We start from the raw sequence: 20264 nt of genomic DNA, 5'->3' as shown, positions 1-20264 counted from the left end.
CTTCTTCTTATAAATACCTCACAGTCATTTCTATTATTCTTAACTCCATTATTCTATTATTCTCAACACCAAGAAAACTGAGTCAGTAGTAAAAGGGTTAAAATACAAAATACTACCGTTCTCCATGTGGATCCTCTTGCTGCGTCTTCATCAGACATCATCTGACACTCCTACCTGCATGCTCATTGGACTCTTTTATAAGTACACACAGATGTCTTCCATAACCATTAAATGTTAGTGAGAATAACCCATCCCCTTAGCCCATCTGTACCGCAATCAGAAGGACAGGGTAATTACCAGATGTTGTTATATCTCGGTACTCGGAAATACCAAGATATTCCTATATTGATATTTCTGTGGCCAGTGGTAGTATTGTGTGAAATTTCAGTCTTGTATTAGTAAATCACAGTAACCAAGTCAGTGTTACCACAATTGGTCTAAAAACTCACAAGCTCCAACATCAAACATCCACATTAATGAAATTTGCGATAATAACATGGATATGAGTATTGGCACACGTGCCAAGTGGAAATCTTTAGTAGTGCTATTGCCAGGAGATCAATAATGAAACTGTAATTAATTGTCAGAATAACAAATAAAGACACAGAACTATGATATAAGTCCGAATAGCCAGGTTACCAAGATGAAGAGTGTCATGAAGGATCTTGGAGTTTGACACCAAGCTCACGTCCGCTAACAAATTTTTAGCACAACAAGCAAGTTGGTGTAAATCACTGCCTATTTATACCACCTTGTAAATACTGTTATGCTTGTAATAAGCAAGTAACAGCTGCTCATATCTATACACATGGTACAGGCCATGATCTTGTACAGGTATAAGGCATGGGCAGATACATTGCTGTAAGAACGCTACAGGGGCATGACATCACCAATGCAAAGAAAAGATGCCCTCCAGATAGTGAGTGCTACCCAACAGATGTCTGTGAATTGCATTGATCACACCCTGAAGACCAGTTAATTGCTGAAATACTTGACTCATAAGGATGGCATGTGAGAGTTCCCAGAAAGTAAACGCTACTTATATATAGCAAAAGAATTAGTCAGGGTAATGTCGCTATGTTGAAATCGGTGTGTACAATAGTTCAGTACGCTTCTAACTGTACAGCACAGGGCATTGTTGTTCCCAGTATTGTTGTCCAGTTATATTTTCAAACATGACTGCTGTAATAGAAAATCCCATAAGTGTGAAATGTATTGTGTTATAAGATTTCTTTGGGCAAAACATCACTAAGCAGCTGAAATTCAAAACAAAAATTGTGGGCTTTTTATGGCTTAAACATTATGAGTCCATCAATGAGGGGAAATTTGTTTAAACGGAAGAACATTAATGATAAAGAAAGAAGTGGCAGAACTTTTCTTATCAATGATGCCCTACTGATTAAAAGGAATGGAAAGTTCAGACGAAGCGTCGTTTCAACATTTTGGAACTTTTAAATCTTTTTATATACGTAAAACTAAACTACAAGTTTTGTGCTTGTTGGGTACTGACGGTCACAAAACGATACAAATGAGTTCTGCCATAAACTTTCTTTCACGGTATGACATTGTAGGTTGTGATTTGTGGTTCAAATTTTATAAAATGTGTTTAGCACGATTTGTTGTGGTAAAGACCAGATTCGTTACCAATTAAGTACAAAAAAAGATTCTTCATAACATTAAAATTAAGTCCTTTCCTTTTATTTTAGTATTGGTAAATAATTATTACTAGACACAGTGTATATTGATAACATAATTTTAAGTTGTTGGGAAATAGTTTAAGTTTCAAGTATTTGTGTTATATAATTTAAGCATTTTTTCAGTCAGTACACAACACTTTACTTCCAAAAAACATTTCACTCTAATGTCAGGTTGCCTCCTTGTCAACCTTTTCATGCTTGAAGATAGATAAGGATCTTTGACAAAACTTTAGTAAGCCAAGAAGGCGAATTGAAATAATAAGATTTATAGTCTTGTTTGACCATTAAAAAAAAAAAACCAAGAACACAAACACAAAAAAGGTAGAATTGTCATGTAGCAAAATATTTGTTACACCCTGCCTAGTTAGAGCAAGTTTTCATACTTATAAGCACATATTTTTGTTCAGAATGAATATGATCATCATAGTTTGTTCTTGATGACAATCCAATTCGCATGTTAAGAGACTTGAGTGAGCTATTTAAAGGTTTAATTTAAAGCAGGATATTCCTGTACTGGAAAATTAAGTTCACCAACACTAAATTATAGGTAATTGATAGAAAAAAATATTTTTCATCAGTTTTAATTTAAAAAATAAAGATGTGAATTTAAAATGTGTTACAGTTGGCTGGCTACCAATCCAAACATAATTTATCAGCATAGTAGTATGAAGGACTGATGTTATTCTTCTTCGTTCTAAAAAAGTGTTTCTTCAAAAGGTTTCATAAAAAACTAAATAGTCCAAGAAGAAAGATATCTTTTATAGTTACCTCCAACATGCCAACATATGTTCAAAAGTCTTGAAAATGTATTTGTTTAGACAAAAGTCAGAGTCACTTAATTTATTGATGTATGAGGTTTTTCATGTAAGACAACTAAATTGATGTAGATTTAAGTTTATAATCCTGCTGACTCATTTCACGAATGTTAAAAACGCAACAAGGGTACAATACCCGCACAACAAGAAATGAAATAAACGTTTTTTGTAATTATTTTATTACAAAACAAAAAGAACACCACGATCTTAAAAATTGTATCCTTATGATAAATTAATACATAATACTTTCGTTTTATAATAGTAATTATAGCAATACTTATTCTAAATATAATCTGTCCAAAGTAATTTTAAATAATGTTTATTACAACATAAATAATATTGCAAAGGTGGGTACACATAACTAATTATACCTCATAAATTCGATTTTGTACCTTGTTTAAGTCTTCACTATCAAAACTTTGGTAGTGACACGATCCATCCTAGTACAGTTAGTCTAAAACTCGCTCAGTCACAGGAAACGGGACCTATTTCTTAATTGAGTCTTCTCGATTTATCCTTCAAAAATACCTACTTATTTACAATAAATCACATCAAAATAACAACCTCAAAACTACATGAACTTCTATTTATTTAAAATATACTTTTTACTGGAAAACTATGGTGATACTCTATAATTATCTAATTCAGTATCACAATAAACACATAATAAAAACTGAAAGAATCAAAAGTTTTAGACGAGACATGAAATAGAATAGTTGCTGATTTGGCACTTGCTTTACTTCATAATAGTTTTGAAAACAACAGGACTGATAAGAAAATTAAACTTACATTGGACAGACTATAGAGACACCTTACACATATACAGTATACTAAAAAAACGACAAATGCACCATTTTTGTGGATCACTGGATGAACACAATAACTTGGTATAAGCAAATAAACAGCGATGGGAGTTATATGGACGGGCTCCTCGCACGCTCTGTGGCCTACTGGAGGGCTGCCATAGTCTTCACGCACCAAATTATGGTTAAACATGCGATATTCACCAAGTGTGTCATTAAGATAACATTATACAGTGCCAATTTTCTTTGAGTAAATCCATGCTGTTTGATTTCACTTATTTATGGTTTATAACAGCAAACAACAAAAATCAGAAAAGTAGTACAATTGTTGTGATCAGTAAAACTTGTATTCTGAAACATAAATTCAATAGTTTTAATTATTTTAAAGATGAAATAAAAAAATAGTGAACTGAAAAAACCAACAAATAGACCAAGCAAAATATATGTTATTGCATTTCATTTAAATTAACTGTATTTGCATTTTTAACAATAAATTTATAGAATATAAGTGATTTAGTACCCCATGTGGATTGCACATTCAACCATAATTTGTTTCGTAAGACTGTAGGTGCTGTTTTACCAGCCATAGCACTACAGATCTAGAGTGGGGAGCTACCATTCCCATGTGCAGCTTGCCTCAGCCTCGGTGCGACAACAGGTACTAAATCTGGGGCACACTACCATCTCCACTTGCTAAAACAAACATTTTGTCTCAAAATACTGTTCCAAAAATTTATCAAAACTTCATTAACCGTTAGGAGTTTTTTAAATTCATTTACAAACTGCTTCACTGACCGCTATATAAATATTGTGAGTAAGTTACTTTTAAAGAGATATCCGCATTTTAGATTAAGTATTAGTAAATATTCAATGTGAACGAATAGCATAACTTGTAGTTAAATATTCACAACCATTCTTGCGGTTTACTTTTATAAAAATGTATAAAATGTTCTCATAGTAGTTGATATAGTATAATTCGAACGTGTAGCTCTTAATTGAAACTACTCGGGGGTTAATCTGTGGACAGTTAAGGAACTAAGACATGCAGAAAGTCTTAATGTTGTCAGAAAGTGGTATGAGTAGGATCGACAGAGGGGCAAACAGGACATACAACTCAACGTAACAATTACTCAGTTTATTTGTAAACACTGGGATCTCTTTCCATCCGTTCTGAAAAAGAGAAGTTTAGCAGAGCTCCGTGCAGATAAATCTAGAGAAGAGAGAGAAGGTACAGCACAGAATTGCCTTCAGCATTAAGCAAATACTTTCATTTACAAGATGTCAACTGAGTACATAAATCCGGAAGGAAAATCACTATTCTTTATCTTAAAATACTTGTTTGACGTTCAAAAATTATTATGTGATACTATTTACTGACTTGAATGATTGTTTGAAATATAATTATAACGCACAGTTTTTACTGCTGTTTTGTCTTTAATGTTTTCAACACTAAAATTACTCAAATTCATACCATGTTTTTGCTTAATGCCAAATAAATTCTCAAGGAATGTAAATGGAAGTAGATGTGAAGAGAGATAGAGAGAAAGAAAAGAAGAATAGCAGAAGAAAGATAATATATTTTGGTTCCTACTAGATAAACTCTGTTATAAAGAAAGCTGATAATTTGTGTTACAGAATACATAGCAGACAGAAACTAGACTAAAGGAGTGGGGCTGGATCCTCCAAATCACAAATCAATCAGAAACATTTTTATCCGCGTATCTGAGGTCAAGTACACTTCAATACAAACTAATTGCATCTGTTCCAAGACCTCAAAGTAACAGCCAAACGCAAATGATGTATTCTATTACTTGTACTAATGTCACATAAGATTAACTTTGTGATCTGGAAGCTTTGCACCTCTAAGTCTACACATTAACTAGCCAGCTACAGAATAGAGTAGGTCAACACACATTCACACAAACACTCTTAATATAACTTCATGTATTATATTATTTATATAAAAGAATAATATTGGAAATATATATAATATATATTGTTATATGATTCATTACAAGCTAACTTGTTTGATATACAGATAAAAGACAACATATTTTCCTGAAGATGCTTTAAAATGTTAATAAAACGTGCTAAATGACTTTCTTTTCCATAAAAAGATATAAGATTTTTGATGAAAATGTTAGCCTAGGTTTTAGAGTAAAGTTGATCCCATAGAAGATGTGAGGCACAGTGATGAGAGGGGGAGAAATTGTCAAGAGTTACCAACTAAAGCAACAAATTCTACCTAAATACATAATACAATGCAAAAGCAATAACAAAGTTAAATAGACGAAATTACTAAGTTGATTGGCACATTTTTACAGTCAAAAGTTTTACAGCGGCAGATACTGCAGGGTGTCGGATACATTTACTTAAAGCAGTGGTAATTCGCTTCACGGTGTGAGGAACTGCAGTATGAGCAGCGTAGCCAAAAGTAAAATTACTAACTGTATACACTACTTGTTACAAACAGTTTTCAGGAACATATTGATCTCATATTTATTATTATTAACCAAAGCAATCAGTTTTTACTCAAATTAAGACTTAAAATAGTTCAATTCATTAAAATGTGCAACTATTTTTAATCAAATACAATAATGACTCCTCATTAAATATCAATAATTATAATTCTGCTGTGATGGTACAAAACAAAGTAAGCACGTGCCACGTTGTATGAACTGACAGATAAATAGATGTTTAAGAGCAAATCAAACAAGAAAAATGTGGAAAAGAAAACACACAAAGCAAAATAATCATTTTATCAGCAAAAACATTTTAATATCACACACAACACACAATTTAAATGACAGAAAATGAAACAATAGAAAAAAAACCTTAAATATTTACAACAATAAGGTAAGAAAATTGAAGTGGAAAGAGGGATCAGAATAGATCAAGACAGAGAGATAAATAAAGATTGAGAAGTGAAAAACAGGTGTACAGAGAATAAGATCAGAAATAAACAGCTATAACAAAGAAGTATTAAATGTTGAAAAATATAAATATTTTAAAAGTTAACTTGAAAATACCCTGCGTGTGCGATAAGCGATTTAAGGCAAAACTTGTTTTAAAGAAGCTTTGCGCGAAAACTGTTTCTATCGTTTGCTCTACTTTCGTAGAGCATTAAATTGACGTGGGTAGGTTCTTTACGTTACTATTCAAAGAGGAAACTATAACTTTACAGTGGAATTCACAGTTGAAACCGAATTTCAAAAAGCTTTGTTTAATAATTATTTGCCTACCTTATGGAAAATAAATACTTTACATGATATGTTATAAGCCTATTCAAGAAACAACAATGATAAACTTGTAATAAAATAATGAATGCCAGAACGAACGAACAATCCTGTCCTACGGGTACTCAACAAATGTACATTCATCATTCAATGAGTACCTTTTTGGTCCGAATTCAACACTACTAAATAAACTTATAAACATTTCAAGTTTGATAATCTTCAAGGGCAATTGGGTACTAATCTACGTCCCTACCCTGTACTCTAAATACTACTTCAATATTATAAACAACTGTAGGTAAATAGATAGTATAAACACACCTAAACTACAGAAATTAGCCAACGTTTCTCCATTAACACATCGTAACCTCCCTAAAAGCTGGCGAACAAAACACATTGACAGAATCATGATGTCGAAAAATAGATATATGTATATAGATAGATATATATAGTAGGGCAAAGATATGATTGTCAGCCATTGATTAAGAAGATACACTCATATTGAAGCGTAAGGGCGTACTACTAGTTATTGGATAGAACATCATTGTTTTGCAGTTATATTTCAGATGTAAGTTATAGAATTGATCTGTTTTTTTCATCTCTAGCACGAGAAATTACTCATTATTAAATATTTGACAGTGTTTGTTATTTTGTTAGTTAAAGCTATAGCAATACTGGTCACATTACAACAAAAGAGTACAAAAATCAGATCGTTTAACATATCACACATATAAAAATATTTCAATAAATGCTTTTGACATGAATTATTGTTAAGTATTCTCAGAAATGATACGTCGCCATTCACTTCTAAAATCCTGATGACTTTTTCTGACACCTCTTTCCTAAAGCTCAAGAGCTACAATTACAAACTGATTAACCTTTTCTTATTTTTAATACCCAATTGAAGTTTCATAACTATTTTTGACTACCAATCACAAAGAAAATATAAAAAAAATCATACCTGTATCATCGCTATACAAAATTCTTAACAAAGTTTAGAAAAAACATACTGCCACAAAATCAGCTTGACTTTCAACTTTTATATAATTAACTCTTAACATACATATTTGTACAGCTTATCACCCTGACAATAAAAGGGCCAAAGGATAGCACTTACTACACAAAATATAATGATTGATAGTTATACAGTTCATGTCAAAATATAATCATGTACAGTTAAGTTAGCTTAGCTACTTGGCCCCCCTATACACGAGTTCGTATCACTTCTCCCACCATTACTAAACTATTGTACAAAAGCTTCCCTCGATCAACTAATAAAGAAAATAAATAAATAAAATTATAAAAAACTACAAGTGCAAAGCAACTAAGTGTAAATATAATAAAGTAATGAAATAATAACAACTATTTGTTGTGATAAATTAGAACAATAACTTTACTGAACTTGTAAAATAGGTACAAAATACTTGGGAAATACATTAAACAAAACTTTCCAATAGTAAATACTTCCTGACCGGTAAATTGCCACTTTTACAACAAATAGTTGCTATATTAAGCACTTACAAGTACAATAAAATATTAATAATACTTCAAAATACTTATACAGTTATAAAATATGAATAAGATGATTTGAATAATTTGTTGATCCTGATAATAGTGCTGATTCCAAGACGAGGGATCAACACTAGAACTACCCTGACATACACACAGACATGAGAAGCTACGATATTCATTAAGTTAGGAAGTGAAGAGTTTGTTCCAGTTAGGGTATTAGGACAAGAAATTAAGACTAAAGAAAATGTTTCAGATACAATGAAAGATGGTTGACAATAACTACTTAGTGTGTTAAAGAATGAATTTATCAGAGCTTGAACATCGAAATAACTTTTGTAAACACTTAGATGAGAAATGAACAAGGTAAAAGTTGTAATCTAAGACAGAAATTAAAGGAATCTAACATCTCGTAAAAGATAAATTCAATCAGTTAAACTGTATTTCTTCCACGCTACGCTATAGGAGATTCGGAAAAACACCGGGTACAAGACCCATCTTTTAATAAGTTCTACAATCTTTTCTCTATCCTAAGCTCTAATCTTTCTAAAGGTAAAATAATGCATACAAAATACGATATGTATAATCCAAGTTATTCAAACTCTGGTCAACGAGGCTTACGAGCCATAACAAAGCTTTGTTTCACAACATTTCCTTCTGTAGAAAACTCAATTTAAATATAAACATTTGTCCTAATAAAACCTATAGAAACTAATCAGTATCTGTTGTCTGTAAGTAACAAAATAATTTTACAAAGTAAACCATATTACACGGAAAATGCCCTCAAAATGTCTTAAAAGTTAAACCTTTGTTTCATATTTTTACAAACACTCCACTTCGTTTTGAGTCACTCAACTGAAATTGACGTCACCAAAACAAATGTCAATGATATCTTAAAGGAAAATAATCCTGAGTCGACGTGAACCCTGCAAGCTTCGGTCTCGGTGGACCGGACCGCACTATTTGGCTAACAAAATACTGGAAACGTACAAGTTCAATTAAATAACAACACAAACTATTGAAGAAACTTAAGATCGCCGATAACTATATAACAAGTTCATAAACACGACAAGTTTCTTCATGTTTCTAGATGTTGGATTTTGAAAAAGATACCCTTAGATGGTTCTGTTCACTCAACTGGTAGTTGTGCATTTTCTGAAACAGAAAAATATTTTATTATTAACAAAATTAGAACTTAACAGTAAAATTATTTTGTTACAACTAAACAACTTTTAGACAATGAACAAAACTGAAGTGCATCCCTAAAACCAGTAAAAAAGAACAGAGTATAAGACAAAGATCATCCTAAGGACTGGTTCCAAAAATAAAGAGGATTTTATAAGCTGAAAACTTGACGGCTTGATGTTTTATTGATCACAAAAGAAATTGTTATAATGGTTCCTTAAAAATCATAACCCTGCAAAATTAATATTGAAGTCTATGGAACAGATTTTGCTGACAATTAGACTATAGTTTTTCTAGCATTAGTCATTTGAACTGGCAAATTTTAAATGATTTAACAGCAAAAAAAAATTGTCTATAAATTATTTTAACTACCATACAATTTTACAAGGTGCTTTTAATGATGATTATTTCATATCTGATACATTTAATTACTCATTTCAACAGTTTTTTAATTAATTTTATGAGTTTGGCCAATTTTATACAGCTAAACAAAAAGCAATATATCACAATCCATGTTAGGAACTGAAGGTTAGAAACTGTAACCTTCATAAAGATGGGCTTGTATTAACAAGGATATTTATTTAAGGTATTTTGACTGGCTGAAGAAACTGTTCAAGAAAGTGTTAAGATATCAGTTCCCCAAAAGATCCATATATCTGAAACAGAAACACTGTTTCATCTTAATAAATAAAATAAAGTACTATAAATTAAAATGAGATGGAGTTTTAGACATCGCCGGTTTCTGCTGTTTGTCATACTTGTACAGTAAAAACGTATATACCTAAAGCAGAGAAAAGTATTTAGAGTACAGCAGGTGAATGTATTAAAACTATTTTTGAGGAATTTAATGAGATTAACTTACAATAAGTGCTGCGACTGCGTCTTCCATAGAAGCTAACTGTATTAAAGCCATACGTTTGTCCTTCCTGAAACAGATGAATAACTAGATTGTAGTTTACTCTTGTAAAATACTCAAACATTAAATTATGCAATGTTATATTGTCACTCTCAAATGTTCAACAGTTATGAACCAACAGGTCTCTGAATTACAGAAAAGTCTATTAAAGAATGTGAAGAAGGAAAATCCAGTACTTACGGGAAGAACTTGAACGCCTTAACTGTAAAACCATTTTTGGCAAAGGCTTCCTTCATGTCTTCTTCAGCAACAGTTGACCTAAAATAACAACAATACAATTCATAAGGGTAAGCAATATTCTGAACATAACACAATTTGTTAGTATATGTCTTATCAGGAATGCAAATATATTTTCCTTCACTTTAGAATAAAACAACTAACAGTAAATCAGATTTACTGCAAACATCACAAATATAACTTATTAGAACTGCAATACAATTCACTTGATTGGATTTCCCTACCAACATACTAAACTCTTCCAAAAATATAGCTTCCATTTTCTGTTAACAGACCAGTGAGCCAAATTTACACCATACCTTGTGGAACTCACACACTAATTAATGAAATGATGGTTTGCTGATCTGTGAGCAACACCTTACTTTTTACACCAGTGTGTCATACGTGTTAAAACTTATATTTACCTAAAGAGGGCCAAATATTGGTTTTATGTACAAAGATTCACCCAAAAATTACCAAAATACCCTTTTAGTGGACAAAGTCTATATTTCTTACATTTGTTGAGTGTTGTGTAGCTTTCAGAATTTAGTATAAACAGTTGTTCATCTCAGAAAGTTGTGTTGTCACAAACTTTTTGTAATTTTTGACAAAACAGTTTTGCTTCATCCATTTAGAACTAAAAAAATTAGCCTGTTTATTGGACCCTGGGAGTGAATACTGTATATTGTTTTAAAGCAAAAAACAGGTGAATAATGCACAAAGTGTGTAAAACATTGAACTTACTATTATTAATTCTTATTGTTTAGTAAAAATTACACATGCTTATAAAAAATATAATACAAGTTACACAATTTAGCATAGCACAATAATAATTGTTTTGTGTTTTGGCCAATGTTACTGTCATTTATGTTGATTTGGTACCAAGACATTTCATGATTATTAATTAATTTTTTCGACTTTTAAATAATTTTCACTTTGTCCACTACCATTTTCTTTCAAAACAGTCTCAATAAACACCATACATTCATTACAACTTACATATGATACATGAATATAAATATAGAAAACACAAACTTCAATGTAAATATTACAATATTTGCAAAACAATAGTTATTTGTTGATTTGGTTATATATATATCAAAGCCATAGAGTAAAAATATTATGCCTTTTTATTATAAAAACATTTTCTACCAATCAGTACTTTTGCGTAATGCTAATCAGTGAATAGATGAAGCTGTCTTGTGGTGATGCAAGTACAAGTACATAAAGTGAATATAGAAAATTTCTAACTGCAAGCAATATAATATTACTTATAAACTACAATAATTTGTTAATTAGTTCTTTGTTTGAAGTTTTTTTTGATGATGGAAGGATTGTGAAGAAAAGAGGATTTGTATGTAAATTAGATTATCTATAAACAGTTTTTCAAATACAAAAACCTACAAACACGGTTTTAGCAATCAGTAATTTGCGTACTGCTGATCAGCTCTCGTTTTCGAATAGATGTGTTTGTATGATACTCAAACATAAACATAGAACATACAAGTTTCAAGTTACATATTGTATAAAAAATCACCATATTTACTTAATTTTGTTAACTAACTTAAACTTTTCCATCTACCACAAACTAGTCAAACAATGATAACACTCATACAAAACATAACAAAACATATACAGTAACTTGGCACTTCCTTCTTTTCGTGATGGGGTCTTTAGTCTCAAAAGGCTTAATCACCTTTTTTGTGAAGGTATAATACACCACTTTATTATTTTAATTGCTACTATACAAAATGCAGCTGAAAAGTGTTGTGATATTGAAAACTAATATTACAAGGACTATATTACTGTAAAAACCAGTGTTCAACAAAAGTGAAAAAATATGTTCAAGTGTTCAATTCAAACAGGTTTTACGTCCTAACATAATAATAATTAACTATAAACTTGGAAACTCTTTCTCCAGTTACTTTTAGAAGTGCCTTACTGAAAAGATACTCACGGAATGTTTGACAGGTGCAGGGTGGCAGATGGAGGGTAGATGTTTTGGTAGTTCTTAGAACCTGGTTTCTTGAAGCGATGAAGGTTGGAGGAGGTGTAGTCCTTGGTGAGCCCAGCGTCTGGCTGACCCTCTTTCGGCAGTTGGACTGCTTGGTGTTTAGAGGCCATGACTCGCATTTGCTTGCCAAACAACTTCAGTTTGTCCAGGTGGTTCATCGCTGTTCATCACATGCATATATCAATAATTGCAACTCATTAAATTGATAAGAGGTAATGAAAGAAAATATTGTAAGTTTTGATATTTTCACAGTGTCTTTACTAAACCAAAGTATTTTTGTTTAATTTTAAAAAGTATAAAAAGCAAATATAATCCAAGTTTACTTTTATTTTTCCAGGTAAAATAGCAATACAATTTTGTGTGAACAGTAAAAATAACTATTTAAAATTAATTCTTTTTTGCTAAAATACTAGAAGTTTTTGTCACTAAAGTTAGAAACATGTATTTAAGCATGACGTCCTCGTAGTACTCACAAAAATTGCATCATAATACTTAATTTATTGTTACTGTTTTTATTTTAATACTGGTTTAATACTAAAAAATAGTTACTAAAATTATAAGCTAAAACATTTTCACAAGTTGACCTTAAACATTGGTTGTGATATAGCTGTGCAATAAAAAGGAAATTTTGTAATGAGGACTCGCCCTTTAATATGATACTAGTAAAAAACTTTTTGTAACAATTAATTAGTAATGGAGTAAGTTCTGATGCAGCTTTAAATCGTCTCTTTCAGTCGTCCATTTTTAATGGCAGCTTTTTATCATTTTATTTTTAATTGGAATAAACAGCCTGAATTGTACTACACATTGAAATATAATGTCAACATCTTGTAAAATTCCACTTACTATCAGCAAAAATATTTAAAAAGAACCACACATTTTTACTTATAATCTGCCTGTTGCATTGTGTGTTAAACTAAACAAACTTACTAGACATACTTGTACCATCCCTGAATAACATATGTTTGGAATACAAACCTAACTGTGCTTGATGAGGCTCAGCCATCTGTATAAGAGCACTATCTTTCTTCTTATACAGAATCTTCACCCTCTGAACATCTCCATACACGCCTAAAAAACATTAAATATCAATGAGTAAATTTGTAAGTTATGTTAAGAGGAACAAATATACATACACCTTGACTAATAAATTCTGAGTACTTCATAAATTTAAAAAAATTGCTATCACAATTTTTTATTAATATTTATCAAAAATATTTAGTGCTGATGAAATAGAGAAAAATATAGTTAAAAATGTTTGTTTTATCACTTAATATTATAGTTTGACGAAACAATTATTTTTTTAATCAATGCCCAAGTAAACTTCAAATTTCCTTCAGCACAGCTATAGTTAGTACTCATCAAGCATTATTCTATAAATAAATATTCAATGGAACAGTGAAAGAAGTATAAGCGAAAACTGTCTAATATCATTGCTACCAGCAAGCTCTAAGAACAAAAGCAAGCAGGCATAAATGAAAGACTTGCTAATAAACTAAAACAAAAAATTAGATAGAGTACAAAGACTGTTACGACAATGAGAAGAGGTGGGCAGTGACGTACCAAACAGAGTAAAGAGCGCATCAGGAGTGATGACCTGGCGAACCACAAGTGGAAACCGAAAGTGAAAACAGCCGCAGAGCCGGAAAACAGAAACAGAGAACAAAACACAGTGTTAAGGAATAAATCAAAATAACAGAATTAAAGCAGAGCAGAAATTGCCAGAGAAGATTACTTACTAAGACAGTCAAAACAAAAATCACTACAGAAAACTTCTGTAAGTTTTCACATTTTCTAACAGTCACACTATGTTATCAAATTAAGGAATTACTATGCGTGTTGTGGAATGTACTAAAATATTTTACAGTTTATAAAGTAACAAAGTTTTAGCAAATTTGACTACATTGAGTATTCTATAAATTAATGTTTACATCTCATTTAAATTGATTCTGCTACATTAGAAACAATTTTTTTAACTCTTTGAGAAAATACATATTCAAAAAGAAGTAAACATTTAGACTGAAACCAAATGAAAGGACTACATACATCTTGTAGTTATCAGAAATAATTAACAGGTAAACTAAATAAATAGATGAAGAAGTTAGTACATAAGCACTCAAAAATACGCTTATGACGTTAAATTCATGTAGTGTACAGACTAATCAGTTATACGGAGTGTACAACAAATACCTTGAAAATTCATTCTAAAGAAAAATATTCACACACAAACATATACATAAATTTATTTGTCTGAAAATTCTTTAATAATGAAATGCTAAGCTTTAATACACTAGTTAAAAAGGGAGATGATAATTCCATGTAGTTTTGACCTATGAAAGCTAATATCTCACATTGTAACATCAAATAAGAAATAGTTTTTATGAATAACAAATACAATTATAGTAATTAGAGTAAAACAACTACTATTTTACTTTTCTGTATATTGCTTGTGTTGACTTACAAATAATAAATAAAATATGTATGACATGTAAGTAAGAATAAACTTGTATGCATACATATTTATCCAACTTGGTTTGTCTTATCTGATATTTTAATTATTTGAAATAGGCTTAGCCCTATCAACTTTGGATAATTATGTCCTATATGTACTATTTCATTCATAATTGAACTACATATAAACTTAAAAAGTTATTATTTGTATTTGTTTATCAAGGTATTAACAAAGTTATTGTAAAAAAGGCATGAAAAAATTAGTTTAGTATTTGCCAAAATGATTTAGAATTTTAAATATTATTAGCAGTTTCCCACAGCATCGCACACAATTTCCTGTTGAAAACAGTATTCTTTTTCTATCACATTCTTTTAAACACTCCTGAGATAATTGATAGTAGTTCCTTCGTGAGCCTTTTAGGCATATTAAGAAGGCGTGTACCATATCTCCTGTCTCTATATTTCATGGTTATTGCTAGGTGTTGATAAGTTATTCAGTACAATTAATTTATATGGATGAATCTAGATACACTAATTAGGTAATATAGAACTCAATTCTGTTTGTTAAAATTCATTTTCTGTCTCAAGATATTTCCAGTATTTTTGTGGACTTTACTTTGTGCTCCCATCAAGAAAATGTATGAACGAAAACCAATTTCGATCATAAAGCGTCTTCTTTCGGCTCTTTTTATTTACCTCCCATCTAACCAAATTCAATTACCTTATGTGCAAACATTCACAGCTTTGTACAATGAGGTGGTTTTTATAACAGCGTTTAATAGTATTTTCATTGCATTAGATAGTTTATTGATCACGGGTGCAATCTACATTTAAAATTAGGCAATAACTTCTTCTATGCACTTTGCATTAACTACTAATCAAGCACTTTACAATAATAATTTTCAAAATTTTAAATGTAAACAAATGTTTCTGCTTCTTTGATGAACTTCAGCTGAACGTATTAACAGCTGTTAAGTATCAGTTCACTTTGTATTATGTGTCGTAGCGCAGTCTGCCGGATATAAGGTTAAACATTCCAAAATCAAAAACAATTTAAAAATAAAATATTGATTAAATAAACAATTTAAATTGGACCGAATTGTGAATCTAAACCATTTTCGAATTCCATTGAAAACACACACAAAATCTCATCAAAATCGGGCCAGTCGTTTAGGAGGAGTTCAGTCACATATACACGAACACAAGAAATATATATAAAGATTATCAAAAGTTGTCAGCTATGTTTTACCACATTACTCTGGTCAAAATATTGACAAAACGAAGTTTTCCTTAAACTAGGATTTACTACATGCATATATAATGACCAAACAATATTTTTTTAAATATTTTTGTCATTGTTGCTTCCCAAAAAGACTTCTTCAAACTTAATAAACTATTTTTTTCACTTTCAGATTTAAAATGAGATACTAAGCATTTGTAATAGGATTGTAGAATACTCCGCTGTACTTTTGATGTAATGTGAGTATGAATGTAATGAAAACACTATAAATAAACACTATACAGAATACAGAAGAATAACAGCTATCTGTAAATGATACATGCTAGCTAGCACAAGGTAACAACTCAGCATAGAGTAGAAATATGAAGTCTTTGTTCCACTTGTACAAGATTATTGTAAATACATTTGTAACACACAGTTAATAAACAGATACTATTTTCATTAACACTTGAAATCACATTGCAGAAACAGTACTATTGTATGCAGTAAAGTAAATACAAGAACTCTGTGATAACATAGGGTTAACTAAAGAACAATTTTTAAAACAACTTTTCTTCTTTGTATCTAAAAATATTGTTACCAAGAACAGATTGTAAGCTTTTGAATAGGTTTGTGAACTTTTCTATTGTCGGTTAAATAATTACACATTGAAAGAAGGTTCGCCGTGATCCTGCTAAAGGATCCGGAGATGTTTAAAGGCGAAGGTAACAAAATAGAGACAAAAGGAGTTGAATGGGTACCGGGAGCAGTGTTCCCCGGGGGCACCAACCACTAACAACCCTTAAAAGAACCACTACCGCCCTCTCACTTGCCACACATACATCTCACCAGCAAACTTTGTATATTAATTACATCAAGGAGGGAAAAGCTCCCTTGGGGAGCAAACCTTTCTTTATAACACCACTTTCAAACCTTCCCTTTTCTTTACTGACAACTTTTAAACAATTTAATAATATAAAAAGCTTAGCTTAGACAAAATATTAATTCATTATTTTGCAAATATTTAGGGAATGAATCGAGGAAAAATCCCAAACTATAGAGCTGTTTAAATTAAGAGTCGTTTGAATTCAGGAAAGTTGTATGTTAAACTTTAGTGTACCAAGAACTGGTTTAAAGAGAAACGCAGAATAAGTTTAAAACACATATAAATATTAAAAGTAATTAGAATATTCAAGTAATTCACTTTGGCACATACAAAAAATTATTGTAAGATTTCCTTTTTACTTAAATGTTTGAATATGTTCTGCCTTTAAGTTATAAATCAGAGTTGTTTAAGTGATTTACCTAAATTATGTGAAATGAAAGAGAAACACTATGATCATACATAATCGTAACTGCAAATTAAAAGTAACTTTGTAATGAACACAGCTGAGATATGAAATGTTTCGTTATAAGTGAAGATATCTTATATTGTAACAGACCTCTTCGTTGAGGTTGCCGATGAGTAGCACACAGGTGGTGGCCATAGCACCAGGTATCCGCATACCACCTGCCGCAGCCAGTGCTGCATTACCGCCTGCTCCCAATGTAGTGAAACCGGCCAAAGGGATTCCTCCTCCAACCGGGGAGCCAGCATAGGGAGCTGCTAGTGGAGACCCGAGGCCATGGAGGGTCGTGAAGGGCGACGCCAGGACACCTTGGGCACCTGACAAAGTATATCATTGAACAAAACAAGCTTCTAGAGGATCTCATAAATTGTAAACATTTAATTCAATCTCAACATCACACTTCTTCTGACGTGTGAGACACAAAAAATGTACTCTTGTCATTATCAGGCCTTAATTTCATAAAAATTCACATAAAATAGATATTTAAGTGTTAAAAGGCATCTATCAAATAATAATTTCAATAAAAATCAACCTGTCATTAAAATCCAGCAATGGAAGCTCAAACACACCATCTGACTGTTTCATATTAAACGCTACAGTAATATTACAAAAATGAAACAGGATTTTGGGCCCCTTACAATATATTGTTTGGTCATGACTGTTCGTGATTTGTTACATTGCACTGAAGAGTGTGAAGAGTTAAGCAACAACAACTGAAAGTTAGTATTATCAATATAACAAAAACAACAAAATTAGCTCACTTTCAACGGAGACAAAGCAAATCACTACTACTGTGATGATGGCAGTTAAACTTCTGTAATGAAGCATTATAATACACTCTAGTTTTATTAGTGTAGTATTTATAACTTACATTTTAGTTTAGCCTGTTCTTCTAAAGAGAAAAAAATAATCACTCATATGCAATACATTTGGAAACTAATTCAAATTATAAGTTGTTGTTTCCTTAGTATCATTAGACGAGGATCCTTTTTTTTATTTGGTCAGTAACATTAATGATAAACTTTTGCTTATATATTTTAACTCATAGTAAGTATGATTTTATTTTACTTAACTACTGCATGATTACTTATACCTATATAATATAGCCAAACTATTAATGTAGTTTAAGTATTGATCTATATAAGTCTTTAGAATACAAAGTTTGTGTTAGTTCAAAAGCATTTTCGTGGAGGAAAATGAACAAAAATTGCCATTGTCAGTACCACATCAATGAAAAAATTAGGTACTAGATCAAAACAAGTTATTACAGACCAACAGAATAGTGTCAATATAAGAGAAGAAATAAAAGAAAGTAAAAAAGGTATGAAAGATTGTTCCAAGAAATTTTTATAGATCAGCAATTCTATGACACAAATCTTATAAAAACATCCCAATTTAATTCCATTGTTGAAATTAAAAATTAAGGCTCACTTGTCACCTATTTTATATTTTATAATATTCTTATCTCTATCATTACATTATGTGGGATTCTTCACTTTGTAAAAATAACTTGTTAACATAACAAGTTGAGCAAACAACATTTTTAATCTATACAACTACACTATGTACCTGCAAGCCGAGTATGATCCCCCTGGGTGAGGCTACGCCTAGCCGCCTGTAGAGCAGGGCTACCACCTCCCAACAGTAACTGTGGCAGCAGCTGTTCACTCAGGGACACACCGTCGAGACCTGTCTCACCGTTGGGCAGTGAAGGATTCGTATAGTCTCTAGACTTGTCATTGTTGTACTTGACATTCAGACTCGATAGTTTGGAGTATTCGATACGAAGGGTACAGCAAGAGTTGTAGATATTTTGTCCATCTAGTGACTGAAATTTTAAACCAGAGGGTTAGTTTTGTTTGTCATACCTGACCTTGGTCTACCAAGTGTTGAATGAGTCAGAATGGTCTACAAAGTCTACATGTGAGTACAGACAGAACACAACAACCAAGTTGCCCACTGAATAAAACACTCAGAAAACATGAAAAAGATTTCAATAGTTCTTCAAGCTATAATAGTGCATCGTTTAGAAAAACAAAGAGAAATATATCAAAATGTTAAAATATATCAATCAACTGAAAGAACATTATTATTTTAAATTTTTGGTTTAAGAGAACTCTTTAATATTTGCTTTTCATATTTAAAGGACTAACAGCTCCCTGGCAGGAAACCCTTTTTCAATATATATTTCATTGTTTATTTCACGCATTTATAGTTTCTTTATTCAATTCATAACCTGTCAAAACAACTTAATTGGTGATTGATCAACTGATTATAAATTAAACTCAAAGTCAATTAACTCCATAATTAAAAGGGCAAGATATCTGAAAGAGGTTATGCTTTGTTGGGCATATTTAAGAACATGTGACAATACAAATACTACTTTTTGTAACTTTCTAAAACAAAACATATAGAATCTTTGTGGTTTCTTTATTGTAGTCCATACTAGAAGTCCTTAATTACTTTATCATGGTGACAGCAATAACTTCTTAACAACAAGTTTGCTCTATTTGTGCGAGTTTTTAATTACAGCAAAAAATTTTATATAACTAATCCAATTAATTAATCAAAATCAATTAATTTTTTTAACTACCAAGTTTGGCTCTGGAGAGGCTGGCCTTTAACTGTAAATAGTAACACTGGATATTCCAATCTTAAAAGATCAATACCATACAATTGTTTTATAACTTGAAAATTATTTAAAGAGTTGACAGTTTAAGTTAAAATTTGAAAACATTGTTTAAAGGTAGCAGAATTTAAAACACTTAATTTTTCATGTAAATCTTGTCAGTGCAGTTATTTAATTACAATAGAAATTTGTTTTACATTATATAGTTTTAAAACTATTTATTGCAAA

At 31.0% G+C, this 20264-nt stretch overlaps 1 protein-coding gene across 8 annotated transcripts in view; it reads right to left on the bottom strand.

Moving 5' to 3' along the window:
• Positions 1 to 2663: 2663 nt before the first annotated feature.
• LOC124360313 (polypyrimidine tract-binding protein 1) overlaps positions 2664 to 20264 on the bottom strand; it is a 412476-nt gene continuing 394875 nt past the window's right edge. For 7 of the 8 annotated variants that reach the window (XM_046813832.1, XM_046813879.1, XM_046813823.1 and 4 more), the window contains 8 exons: positions 18977 to 19235; positions 17501 to 17724; positions 13952 to 13985; positions 13367 to 13459; positions 12332 to 12548; positions 10339 to 10416; positions 10105 to 10168; positions 2664 to 9212 (listed from right to left, as the gene is read on the bottom strand). In XM_046813832.1, coding sequence (XP_046669788.1) covers positions 9144 to 9212; positions 10105 to 10168; positions 10339 to 10416; positions 12332 to 12548; positions 13367 to 13459; positions 13952 to 13985; positions 17501 to 17724; positions 18977 to 19235 — 1038 coding nt within the window. In that variant the 3' untranslated portion in view covers positions 2664 to 9143. Of the gene's footprint in view, positions 9213 to 10104; positions 10169 to 10334; positions 10417 to 12331; positions 12549 to 13366; positions 13460 to 13951; positions 13986 to 17500; positions 17725 to 18976; positions 19236 to 20264 lie in introns of those variants that run through there. The other variant, XM_046813870.1, reaches the window with a different exon arrangement.

The sequence above is a fragment of the Homalodisca vitripennis genome, chromosome 1, assembly GCF_021130785.1.
Source record: "Homalodisca vitripennis isolate AUS2020 chromosome 1, UT_GWSS_2.1, whole genome shotgun sequence".
Taxonomy (NCBI): Eukaryota; Metazoa; Arthropoda; class Insecta; order Hemiptera; family Cicadellidae; genus Homalodisca; species Homalodisca vitripennis.
The sequence above is the reverse complement of the archived record's forward strand: the minus strand, read 5'-3'. Positions and strand labels throughout refer to the sequence as shown.